Source organism: Meles meles, chromosome 9 (assembly GCF_922984935.1).
Source record: "Meles meles chromosome 9, mMelMel3.1 paternal haplotype, whole genome shotgun sequence".
Classification (NCBI taxonomy): Eukaryota; Metazoa; Chordata; class Mammalia; order Carnivora; family Mustelidae; genus Meles; species Meles meles.
Genome location: NC_060074.1, coordinates 14,023,598 through 14,036,098, shown reverse-complemented (window position 1 = coordinate 14,036,098; position 12,501 = coordinate 14,023,598). Strand labels below are relative to the sequence as shown.

The 12,501-nt window shown below is 43.3% G+C and overlaps 1 protein-coding gene across 1 annotated transcript in view; it reads right to left on the bottom strand.

Moving 5' to 3' along the window:
* Window positions 1-10,455, bottom strand: part of KIAA2012 (KIAA2012 ortholog) — a 102,903-nt gene extending 92,448 nt beyond the window's left edge. Inside the window, 2 exon segments of the mRNA XM_046019424.1 lie at window positions 8,906-9,190; window positions 10,372-10,455. Of these exon segments, the coding sequence (XP_045875380.1) occupies window positions 8,906-9,190; window positions 10,372-10,455 (369 nt within the window).
* Window positions 10,456-12,501: the final 2,046 nt, after the last annotated feature.

The window sequence follows — 12,501 nt, the reverse complement described above, 5'->3', positions numbered from 1 at the left end:
CGTGTACCACTTGCAGCTGGGCCTAGAGAGCCTTCTCCACCCGTCGCCTGACTCTAATCAGCTCTGTGTAAACACTGCCACTCTCAGCCAGCCGTTTTCTCTGCAGATTTAATTTCTGCGATTCTGGGCGAACAATACTATCTCTCTTCCATATATCTTCGGTGACTATATGTTCCTGGATATCAAGCCATTAAAAAGAGAATTGGGGTGCCTGGGAGATGCAGTCAGTGAAGCATCCGACTCTTGGCTTCTGCTCAGGTCACGATCTCAGGGTTGTGGGATGGGCCCCACACTGGGGTCCATGCTCAGGGCAGAGTCTGCTTGCGATTCTCTCTCCCTCTCCTTCCGCCCCTCCTGTTCATGCTCTCTCACTCTCAAATAGATAAGTGATTCTTAAAACAAAAAAGAGAGAGAATCAGAGAGTGGCCTGAATTTTCCCATAGTCCCATTTTTGCTTGATTCCTGACCACATCATTTAACATCAAAGTGTTGACAAGCCATATGTCATAAAAGCAAAGATAATAACAATTAGAATTGAAAACAGCAAAAATTAAGCTTCGGTTCTTGTAAGAGCTCAGTCTGCCTGGGTTTGATTCCTCGCTCCATTATTTGCTAGCTTTGTGACTTTGGGGAAATTTCTTGTCCCATCTGTGCCTCAGTTAAGAAACTGTCAAATGAGGATGATAAAAGTACATATCCTACATGCAAAAAAGTGAAGTTGGATCATTACCTCACACCATACACAAAAACTAACTCAAAATGGATCAATGACCTAAGTATAAGAGCTGAAATTATGAAACTTTTAAGAAGAAAACATAGGAGAAAACTTCATGACACTGGATTTGGAAATAATTTATTGTATATATGACCCCAGAAAAGCAGGCAACAAAAGAAAAAATGGATAAATTGGACTTCATAAAAATTTAAAACTCGTGCATCAAAGAGTACTATCAACAGACTGAAAGGGGAATACACAGAATGGGATAAATTATTTGCAAATCATCTATCTGATAAGGATTAAGATCTAGAATACATAAAAAACTCCTGCAACTCAAAAGCAAACAAGGCAAAATGACCTGATTTTAAGAATGGACAAAGGACTTGAGTAGACAATTCTCTAAACAGGGATACAAATAGCCAATGAGGACATGAAAAGTCAGCTCAATGGAAAGGAAATGAAAATCAAAACCATGACAAAATACCACTTCACACCCATTAAGATGGCTATTATTAAAACAACAACAACAACAATAGAAGATAACAAGTGTTAGTGAGGATGTGGAGAAATTGGGACCCTTGTGCATTTCTGGTGGGAATGTGAAATGATGCAGCCGCTGCTATGGAAAACAATATAGCGGCTCCTCAAAAAAAGAAAAATAAAATTACCATATGATCCAGCAATTCCACTTCTGCTATGTACTCTAAAGAAATGAAAGCAGAGACATAAACAGATAGATTTTTTTTAAGTTTTTTTTTTTTAAGATTTTATTTTTAAGTAATCTCTACACCCAACTGAGCCAGTCAGGTGGCCCGAGGAGATAGATATTTGTAGACCCAGGTGTATAGCGACCTTATTCATAAAAGTCAAAGTATGGGCACAATCTAAATGTCTATTGACTGATGAATGGATAAACAAAGCTCTATACATAGGGGACTATTATTCAGCTTAAAAAAAATTCTGATACACTACACGCTACAACATGAATGAACCTTGAAGTTTAAGTGAAACAAGCCAGGGACAGAGGGAGAGGAAGAGAATCTCCAGCAAACTCATATCTGTATCTGGCTCTGCCCTTAGCGGGGAGTTTGCTCCCTCTCCCTCGGTCCCTCCCTCACTTTACCCATGCTCTCTCTCTCTCTCTTTCTCAAATAAATACATCTTTTAAAAAGAACAAACAAAATAAAATCTTATGGGTTCAGGAGATGGATGCTGGCAATCATTGTACGACAATGTGAATGTACTTACAGCCACTGAAGTGTATATTTAAAATTAAGTTAAGTGGTAAATTTTATGTTACACACCTTATAAAGTTGTTATATGTTTTATATATATATACTTTTAAACATATTTTTAATTTGTTATAAATTTTACAACACACCTTATAAAGTTGCTGTGAGGATTCAATGAGATAATAAGAGTAAAGTGCTTATAACAGTCATGGATATAATAGTGTTACATAAGTGTTAGCCATTAGTATAAATGTTCTCTATTTGTTGGTCATACAAGGGACCCAGTGGATGAAGTACATAAAGCCTAGAAAAAGAGAAGTCAACTGGATCATATATATGGCTAACTAGGAACATATTACCTATAACCCAGGCTGATTTTGATGAAAATCTGATTTGCTTTCCTAGAATTGTAAATGGTTTTAGGGGATGTTTAGGAAGACCCAGATCCCTTTTAAAAAACTGCTCTTAAAGCACAGAGGTGCTTCTTTTCTCTGGAGCATGCGGAATCTTCAAAATCAGGCCCTCTAAGCATTAGGAGTCGGACTTTGGAGTCAGTTGTCTGGCTTCTAATCCTAGCTCCACCCCGCAGATGTGTAACTTTGGGCAAGTTAATTAACTTCAAGCCCCAATGTTTCCTCCTACAAACTGGGGGATAAAACTAATACCCAGCTCATAAACTTGTGCAATTTGAGTGAGGTTATATAGATAAAATGCCTGGCATACACTAAGCACTCAATTAGTGCTAGCTATTACTGGCAGTACCTTGGACCTCATTGCCATGGTTGAACCGTGATTCACTCTTGATCTTTCCTACTTCTGGCTTTCCTAAAGGCTCTACATACAAGTGCTCAGGAACAGCTCAGATGGAGGACAGTTGGCAGAGAGAGTACAGTCAGGTCACTCTGTCAACCTTTCGCTGCTTTGGTGCCTACTTGATGCTTTGTTGGGAGCTGTCAGCACCGACCGTTTCTTAGGAACATCATCAAACAAGTGTTAGGTTGTCGCAAAAGGAACTTCTTCCTCCTGGTCTTTGACTCAAAAAATAACTTATTCTGCCTACTTTTCTATGTTTTTCTACTTTGTTTGATGAGCCATTATGTTCAAGACAGGAAAATAAATTTTACTCAAAAAGCACATTTCTCGGGGCACCTGGGTGGCTCAGTTGGTTGAATGGCTGCCTTCGGCTCAGGTCATGATCCTGGAGTCCCAGGATCGAGTCCCACATCGGGTTCCCTGCTCAGCGGGGAGTCTGCTTCTCCCTCTGACCCTTTCCCCTCTCATGTTCTCTCTCTCACTCTCTGTCTCTCAAGTAAATAGATAAAATTTAAAAAAAAATAAAAAAAAACCACATTTCTCACAATATTACTTGATAAGATAGTAGCTTGAATGTGCCATGAAGGCACATTGGACTTTGGCTGAAAACACCAAATAAACAGTTAAGAACCTTGAGGCTCGAATATTAGTGTAGAATGTGTAGGGATATATTCAGTGGAGCCAGGTTGATAATAATTACCCTTAAATGTAGCCGCATTTATAGGGAGATGGCAGGAGCAATACAACCTTGGTTGAAATCAACTATAGTAACCTGAATTCCATTTATCCCTCACTGGGACAGAGAAATGGGATGCTCTGTGAATTTCATTTTGAAACAAATTATTTTTAATATGCTATTTATGTTCCATTGTTGGACACTTAAAAGTATCACCAGATTTACAAAATTCTAAAACTATAAGAATAAGAGGGGCACCTGGGTGGCTCAGTTGGTTAAGTGGTTGACTCTTGGTTGGCTCAGGTCATGATCTCAGGTCGTGGGATGGAGCCCTGCATCCTGCATGGGCCACCGTGCTCAGCAGGGAATCTTCTCTTCCCTTCTATCTGCCCCTTCCCGTCCCTCTCTAAATAAATAAATAAATAAATAAATAAATAAATAACTCTTTAAAACATTTGAAAATACAGGGCACCTGCCTGGCTCAGTCGATAGAGCATGCAACTCTTGATCTTTGGGTTGTGAGTTCAAGTCCCACAGTACAGAGATTACTTAAGAAAAAACAAAAACCCCCAAAACCCAAAAATGCTCACACTCTTTGTAACCAAATAAAACTAAAATATATTTGTAAAAAAGAACAAGACATACTAAAACAATGGGAAAATTATGTCATATTTCTGATGATTTGAGAAGTATTTGAAGATTCTGCCATGTTTCAAGAGAATCATCATGACTATCATTTCGATACTGCCCCAGATAATGGTTCTTTAGGTTTTAGAGCTATTCGAATTCTAAATAATGGGAAGCCAAATGAATTCAAGCCCTCAGGAAAAATGGTAACCACTTCGGGAATGTTTTAACAATATTTTCTCCTTTAAAAAAAAAAACAATAGCAACATATTGTGTGTATCTACAAGTGTGAGAACTCTGTTGTCTAATCACTTGACTTAGCACTTAACCTTTGCTCGTTAGGAGCTGGGCCATCAAGAAAGTTAAAGAGTAGGTATATGTTGAACTATGAAACCCAGATGTACTGCCACAACCATGCCCTTATATCCATGTATGGAACTGGACATAATGGGAGATGGTTGAAAAATTTAATCGCAGCTCCCTGCGATGGGCTCTAGGATCACAGGTCTAAATGAGCTGGAAGTTTTTGCAGGTTTCCTGATTTCCTAGTTTAGCCAGAATAGATCCCTCTGTAAGTAGTACTACTCTGTCTGTTAACTACCTCCCCTTCCCTCCTGCCCTGTTTTGGTTCTTTTACTTTGAGTGTGGTGTTTTTAACTCCTGAACTCTATACTATATGAACAATGAAATACTGACCCTGAGAAATAGATGGCGTGGTTATTGGTGGGCTTAATTTACAGCACTGTTCCTATTTCATTTCCCTTCCTGACCTCTCCTGCCTCCCTTAGGGTTAACCCCACTCTCTCTGCCACTGTTTTACTTCCTTCAAAGGGACAGATTTTTACTTTTTTCAGTAATTTTACTTTTAAAAATTTTTATTTTATTTGTTTACTTTTTTAACCAGGAGGAAATCTATTGTAAATAAATATATATACACACACATATGGAATCCATATAAAGATGAGAGATTCCCTGTAGATTTTTATTTTATTTTTAAAATTTCATGACTTAAAAAAATAATGTTTGGTAAAAAGTTACGTGTAAATAAAAATGACTTTTAAGGGGAGCCTGGATGGCTCGGTGGGTTAAAGCCTCTGCCTTCAGCTCAGGTCATGATCTCAGGGTCCTGGGATTGAGCCCCGCATCAGGCTCTCTGCTCAGCGGGAGCCTGCTTCCCCCCTTCTCTCTCTGCCTACTTGTGATTTCTGTCAAATAAATAAATAAAATCTTTTTTTAAAATGACTTTTAATTCCACCATGCATGGTTGAAAGTTGATGTGTATCCTTCTGCTTCTATAACTAATTTTTGAAATTAGTTGAAATTTTTTGAAAAATTTTTTTTTGAAAATTGGGATTACATTAGCAAGGCGTTTTCTGTACTGCCTAGGCTCTAATTCTGGTGTGATTATCTACGCGACTGTATAATCTTGGATGAATGTCTCAAGCTCTCCGTGCTTCAATTTCCTCACCTCTAAAATGGGATAATAATAGTACACTCTCAGGACTGATAGGAAGCATACATGAGTTAGCAGGAATGCAGTAAATACTCAAAAAATGTTAATGAACTTCAGTATTTTCATTAGATGAATATTGCTTTGTAATCTGCCCTAAGAATATACTGTGGATATTTTATCATGTTATTCATGACTAATATATGATTGATTCCCCAACCCCAAATCCATTATATGACTCTACTATAATTTATATAATCAATGTTTCATTGTTAGACATTTATTATTTTCAATGTTTTGCATAGTAATAAATAACCTGTAGTAAACATTCTTGTGCATAAATCATCGGGCACATCTCTGAGTATTTCCTAAGGCAAATTCCTGAAAGTAGCATATGCCGAATCAGAGTATTAGCTCTTTATGTGACTGTGCGCTCCTGATGTATGAGACAGCTCATTTCCCCACAGCCTTCTGAGCACTGGATATTATGATGTAAAAAGCTTCTTGCCAGACTGTAGTTTTCCTAATCAGATGGTGGTCTGTAGTTTACAAAGCTTTCCTCTCCTGAGCTGTTCATTTTCTTTAATCCCAAATCCCTCCAAATTGCTGCTCCTATTTCAACCTACAAAGTCCTCTAATCTTAAATTTCCGCCCTGTAACTATTCTTTTCTTTCCTTTCTGATTTCTTCACACAGTTTCCCTTCTACCCACCTGGGGGCAGGTGACAGTGTTCTGTTTTGTTACGGGTGGGGTTATAAACCTGGTAGGTGGGTCCCACGGGAGGACGGGAACTTCCCCTCTTTTCACTGAGCCCAAGTCTAACCCATCCCCAAAGAGACTCTCCTACTTTATGCTGCCTGAAATAGTCAAGTGTTGGAAAGCTGTGAAGGGTATTCTTATTCTTGACAGTAAGGTAGCCTACACAGCAGGGTCGAGCCAGGAATGCAGAAACCACTCTTAGTATTTAAACACAGCAAAAATTTAATTCAGGGAATTGGTTGCGTAGATGACTAGAGAGCTCAGAAGCCGGAAGGATGGACAGGCGACGCTGAGATGATGATCCAAAAGCCAGCACCGTCCCTGGGCTTGAGGGAGGAGCAGGTAGGGGTCCCCTGGAGAAACCTGGTGAGGAGCCACCCTGGGCCTGTCTGTGGGGAGCTAGACACAGAGGTGATCACCACCTACAGACAGAATGGAGGGGGAGAAATACCTTGGTTTTTTCTGTCCTCCCTCTCCAGTCTCCTTCCAACGTCTCCCACTGGCAAATTCAACGAAAAGCCAGTTGATCCAGATGTCTGCGGAATTGTGTATAGCCTGTACCCAACCCCAATCTGTGCAAAGCAAAGTAAAGGTGAGGAATGGATGTGAGGGAAGACAGGCCACGGCCTGTCATGATGACCTCTGGGGGCCCTTCTAAGCCCAAAGACAATAGGGCAAAGACCCCAACATGCCTGTCCTGGGGAGGTAGGCAACCCTGGGCTTGAAGTCTGGCTCTGTCACTTACTAGCTCTGAGATATTGGCCACATCACTTAACTCCTCTGAGCCTCCGTTTTCTCATATGCGGAAGGCGGCAAGAAAAACCGTACGTCACTGAGTCACCGTGAGGATGAAATAATAGCTATAAAATAATAGTAAGCTTTCCATAACAATTGGTTTCCTTTCGCCCGAGAATTCATGATTCTAAGACAAAGGACAGTGAGCATTTGGTCACATCATTAAGCTTCTCTGTATTTTGGGGCGCTTGGGTGGCTCAGTTGGTTAAGCGTCTGCCTTCAGCTCGGGTCATGATCCCAGGGTCCTGGGATCGAGCCCTGCTCCCCACTCCCTGCTCATCGGGGCATCCACTTCTCCCTCTCCTTCTGCTGCTCTTTCTCTTTCTCTCTCTGTCAAATAAATAAATAAAATCTTTTTTAAAAACTTCTCTGTATTTTGAAAGAAGGAAAGGGGGCACAGGAATCTTTCCTTTTGGAAGCTCTGTCTAGGGTGGGGTAGGTGGTAAGTTGCCCAGTAGTGATACTGGGAGATGATGGACGAAACCCTGAAAATACCCTACATGATTGATTTATTCATTCCACAAACAGTTATGGGTACTCACTATTTTCTGGAACTTAGACAGGGTCCCTGCCCTCAAGGAGATGGGAGCAGATGGACAAAGAGATACATTGCAATGCGTGATGCTGTGGGAATGTTTACAGAGGAGAGAGCAATGGAATATCTTTGCCTAGAGAAAGGGGAGAAAGCTTCAGTGAGGAAATGATATCGTATTTTGAAGGGTAAGCAGGAGCATAGAAACAGATGCAAAAGCATGCAATCAGAAGAGGGTGCAGAGTGTTTGGGGAACAGTGAGCTGTTCAGGCGGGTGGGTTCTTGAGGGGTTCGCAGTTAATGTGGTGGTAAGAACAACCGGCAGGTGCGGCTGGCTTTGGAAGAGAAAGTCAGCGACAAAGGCCTGGCCTAAGAAGCTAATGATTTTAGCCCGTGGGGAACGAGAAGCCAGCAGACTTTTAAACGAGGGAGTAATCGGGGCCCCTGGGTGGCTCAGTTGGTTAGACGTCTGCCTTCGGCTCAGGTCATGATCTTGGGGTCCTGGGATCGAGCCCAACATCAGGCTTCCTGCGAAGCAGGGAGTCTGCTTCTCCCTCTGCCCCTCCATTCCTCTCCCTTCCCAACTCTCTGCTCTCTCTTGTGCTTTCTCTCTCAAATAAATAAATAAAATCTTAAGAAAAAAACAAACTAAGGAGTAACCCAACATCTATAAGCTAGAATTGTATAAAGCGACGCATCTTCCCAGACTCTCTCATGGCCTCAGCCAAAGGGCTCGTGCACACACCTGCGTCAATCAGGGACCATGTGGACATCTCATAAGACATTAGAAAGTATGAACCAGAAAAACAAGCGTTTTCCCTTAATATTAAATTCAGAACGGAAAGACTCATTAACTTCTCCTGCAGACGCTGAAGGGCTCAAGGTAAATATTTAAAATGTTCCTCCTCGCCTTTGCACAAAGCCAAAAACATCAGAGGTGTGATGATGATGCTTGTGGCTATGAGGCAGGATTTCAAGGATTCTGATGAAACGCTTGCTGGCCGGGTCCGTCTGAAGCTGAAAAGGACTTTGTGTTACTCTCGCAGAAAGGAAAATACAAGATGGTGGTAGGAGCGGCCCTGGATGCTTCCAGAGCCCTTTCCCATACATTATCTCGTTTACGCCCCCTGGCAACTCTAAGGCCCAGAGGGCCCAGAGTACAATCCCATCGGAGAGATGAGGAAACCAAGGTCTTAGGGTTTCGTACCTTCCCTGGGGTCTGAGAAGGCCTGGCCAAGGCTACAGCTGGATTTCTAGACACGCAGGCCAGCGCCTTCCCCAAACCCAGGACTGCTCTGCCTACCTGTCTCCTTCCGTACGCCAGGATGGCTTTTTTGAGGTCCTGAAGTGTGTGTAGCTCAAGACCCGGTCTCTTCCTGCGGCCTTTGGGGCGGTGGGGGCCTTTTCTCCTCTCCTCCGGTGTCCATGCTGTTATGGCTAAACCCTCCGAGTAGAGGATCAGGGCCCCCTTCCTGGTACTGAAGGTTTTCGGGAGAAAGAGGCTCCAGGTGTGCTGGTTGGCACTGCCCTCCTCCTGCGGTTTGCTGACCAGGACATAATCTTCTGGGGACTTCCAGTTCAAGTAATCCTGCAGGGGAAAGAAACCACGTCGATCCAAGACCCCTTGATAGCCACCGCCCGTGTGCAAGGTGTTTGATCTTTCGCAGTGACCGATTTTCTGTGAGTTGTTTCCGTGCTGTCACGGGACACAACCACTCTTCTGAGCAACGGATTTCGTTCTCCACATCTCAGAGTCAGGAGAACCTTGGGCAGGGTTCTGTTTTACCCCCACAGAACTTTTAGCAGAGCCGTTCATGCCTGGAGGCTTCAGTAGGCCAGTTAACATGTATGGTATGCAAGTAAGTAGTCACAAGTATCAAGGGCAGCAGATAACTTTGAAATTAGAACTGGACTCGCTGGCAGTTTAACTAGGGGAAAACCGTTCATTCCAAGCATCACTCTACACAGGGAGACTCTCTGTGCATTCCAGATGCCATGTAACATTACCTAATTTAGCTATTTAGGGCCCTATAAAGTAGTTGCCTATCTTGTAAGTAACTAAATGCCATTGGCCACAGAGGTCCTTTGAAACTTTATAGGTCTTTTAATATAGCAAAGGTCAAATATCACGACAAGCTACCATGACAATGGAAATCTCTGTGTGATCCAAACATTTTCAAAGAACACCACTGGGTTGCTTATTCCCAGCAGGATTCAATGAAATAAAATTCCAGTACAAGGGAATTTTGCCACCTCTTTAAAAATCTTCTAAAATGAGATTTAAAACACATTTATTTTTATTTTTTCTGCCTATGTCAAGTAATGAGTCTTCTGGGTTGAATTCCAGAAAGTTCAAGGAAGCCATTGAAATGGCATGAACATACACAGTCTTTCAACCGCAGAGCACAGCTTCTAAAAACCAAACGGCCATCAACTTGCCCAGGACCCAGGTGGAAATTCTGGTCTTGAACCAAACCGCCCGAATTCTAAACAGTTTGGAATCTCCTTCGGCCTAAAGCAAATGAGGCTGTAAGTGAGTGCTCAAGGGGAAGGAAGAGGGTCCCAGGAGCAACACTGATGTGCAAGCAAACTTCCTTGTTTTCTTGAGTTTAACCAAGGAAGAGGGAACGTCTACCAGCGACCACCCCCCACCCCCGCCAACGTCACTAACAAACCAAACCAAAACACGCATGGTTCAGCCCCAAATGGAAAAACAGAGCATTCTCTTCCCACCCCCCAAATATGCCTTTATTCAGTTGTAAGACTCACCTCTGGTTCAAAATAGACTTCTAGCTTCTGTTTGTTCTGGACCAACTTCCCATGGCCCCGGCTCAGGAGAGAGAGCGTGAACATGTTTCCCTTCTGACCACCCTCCTCAAGGGCAGTTCATCTTGGTTTTGAAGGCTGAAAACTGGTCACACCTCGAGATTTCCTGAGCTCAGCAGTGAGCCCGAGAAGACCACAAACACTGGGCCTTTTATGAAATACATTTTTCCTTCGTACAGCAGCTTCTTAATAACAACCAGCCACACAGTTTAGACAGTGTGTGTCTTTGTTGGGAGAAAAAAATAAACCGCAAAACCCAGACTGATCTCAAGCTCTGGATTGTCTCCTCCTTGGGCAACCCCTCTCTCTCTCTTCTTCGCCTGCACCCTTGTTGTCCCTCTGTTCCGTTGCTCTGTTACGGGCCGCGTGCGTATACTGATCTGGGCCACAGCACCATCCTTCTCATTGTGAGCGGAGGTTGTTTCCTGGTTGCTATGGTAGCACAGGGACGTGGAGTCTCTTCAACCAGCCGAGGCCAGGCAGAGACTGCTGAGGGCAGCGTGCACACACTGCGGGGGAGGGAAGGTCAAAGGGACGGTTCAGGAACCCCGCTCAGATTTCGAGTCCTGATCGCAGGAGCGGCAGCGATGTTGGGGTATTTTTTTCTGTTATTAGTACTCTTCTTGCTTTTAGAAGGTTGTCTTCCCCTTTCTCCTGATAGGCTAACTTTTCACTGTCAACCAGCCATTGATAGACTCGGAGGAGTCGTCTGTAGGTCACCTAAAGCAACCTGTGACGTTTTGCTTGGCTGAGCTCCAGCATCTTCTCAACTGGACATGAGGCCTTTTTATGGTAGTTGCGGCTTTGCATGGATGAGTGAGGATACTGGGAATCTCCAGATTCTTTTGCAGGTCTGTCTCATTTGGGCAACTCCCAATCTCTTAAGAGATGTGGGGGGGAGGGGGCAGAGAGGTGCTTTCCACAACTGTCCTGCATGATGCAGAATTTTCCCACTCCGCGTACCAGTAGCACCCACTTTGAGAAACAGGGCTATGGCCTGGGCTGCTTGGTTCTCCTTGATGCTGACACTATGAGGGCAGGACGCAGTAAGAAGTTCAGGAAACCAAAAGACACTTTTGCTGGTGATCTAGAATCCTGCTTTGGCCTAGAAACCATCCTGCCCTGTCATCTGTCTACTGAACTTCCAGGGCCACCTTGTGATAGTGCCCCCTACTGGCCTCCAGGAAGAAGTACAACAGGCTACAGGCGCAGCTGCATTTTCGATCTCTCTTGGTGGCTTTCCGAGGAGGCAGGCTCAAGTCTCCCGAGGAAGAAATAGGGGTCATGCTATTTATTTATTTATTTTTAAATATTTTATTTGTTTATTTGACAGAGATCACAAGTAGGCAGAGAGGCAGGCAGAGAGAGAGAGGGAAGCAGGCTCTCCGCTGAGCAGAGAGCCTGATGCGGGCCTCAATCCCAGGACCCTGAGATCCTGACCTGAGCTGAAGGCAGAGGCTCCAACCCACTGAGCCACCCAGGCACCCCCGGGTCATGCTATTTAATAGATTGGGTTTATCATGGACAATTAGGACATTGAATGCAGAGGTTCAAAATGGAATTTAGTCAAAACCAGTGGGTGCCATTTCAATACCCATTAGAATGGCTATTGTTCAAAGACAAAACAAAACAAAATACCAAGTGTTAGTGAGGAGATGAAGAAATTAGGACCCTTGGGCGCCCGGGTGGCTCAGTGGGTTAGTGCCTCTGCTTTCGGCTCGGGTCATGATCCCAGTGTCCCGGGATTGAGACCCACGTCGGGCTCTCTGCTCAGCAGGGAGCCTGCTTCTCCATCTCTGCCTACTTGTGATCTCTGTCAAATAAATAAATAAAATCTTTAAAAAAAAAAAAAAGAAAAGAAATTAGGACCCTTGTGCACTGTTGGTGGGAATGCTAAGTGGCGCAGCCCCTTAAACAGTATGGCAACTCTTTAAATAATGAATACCATGTGATCCAGGAATTCCACCTCTGGGTTTATAATCCAAAAGAAATGAAAGCAGAGATTCAAAGAGAGATTGAAATACCCCGTGTTTCACCCCGTGAGTGTTACTAACAATAGCCAAAATGTGGAAA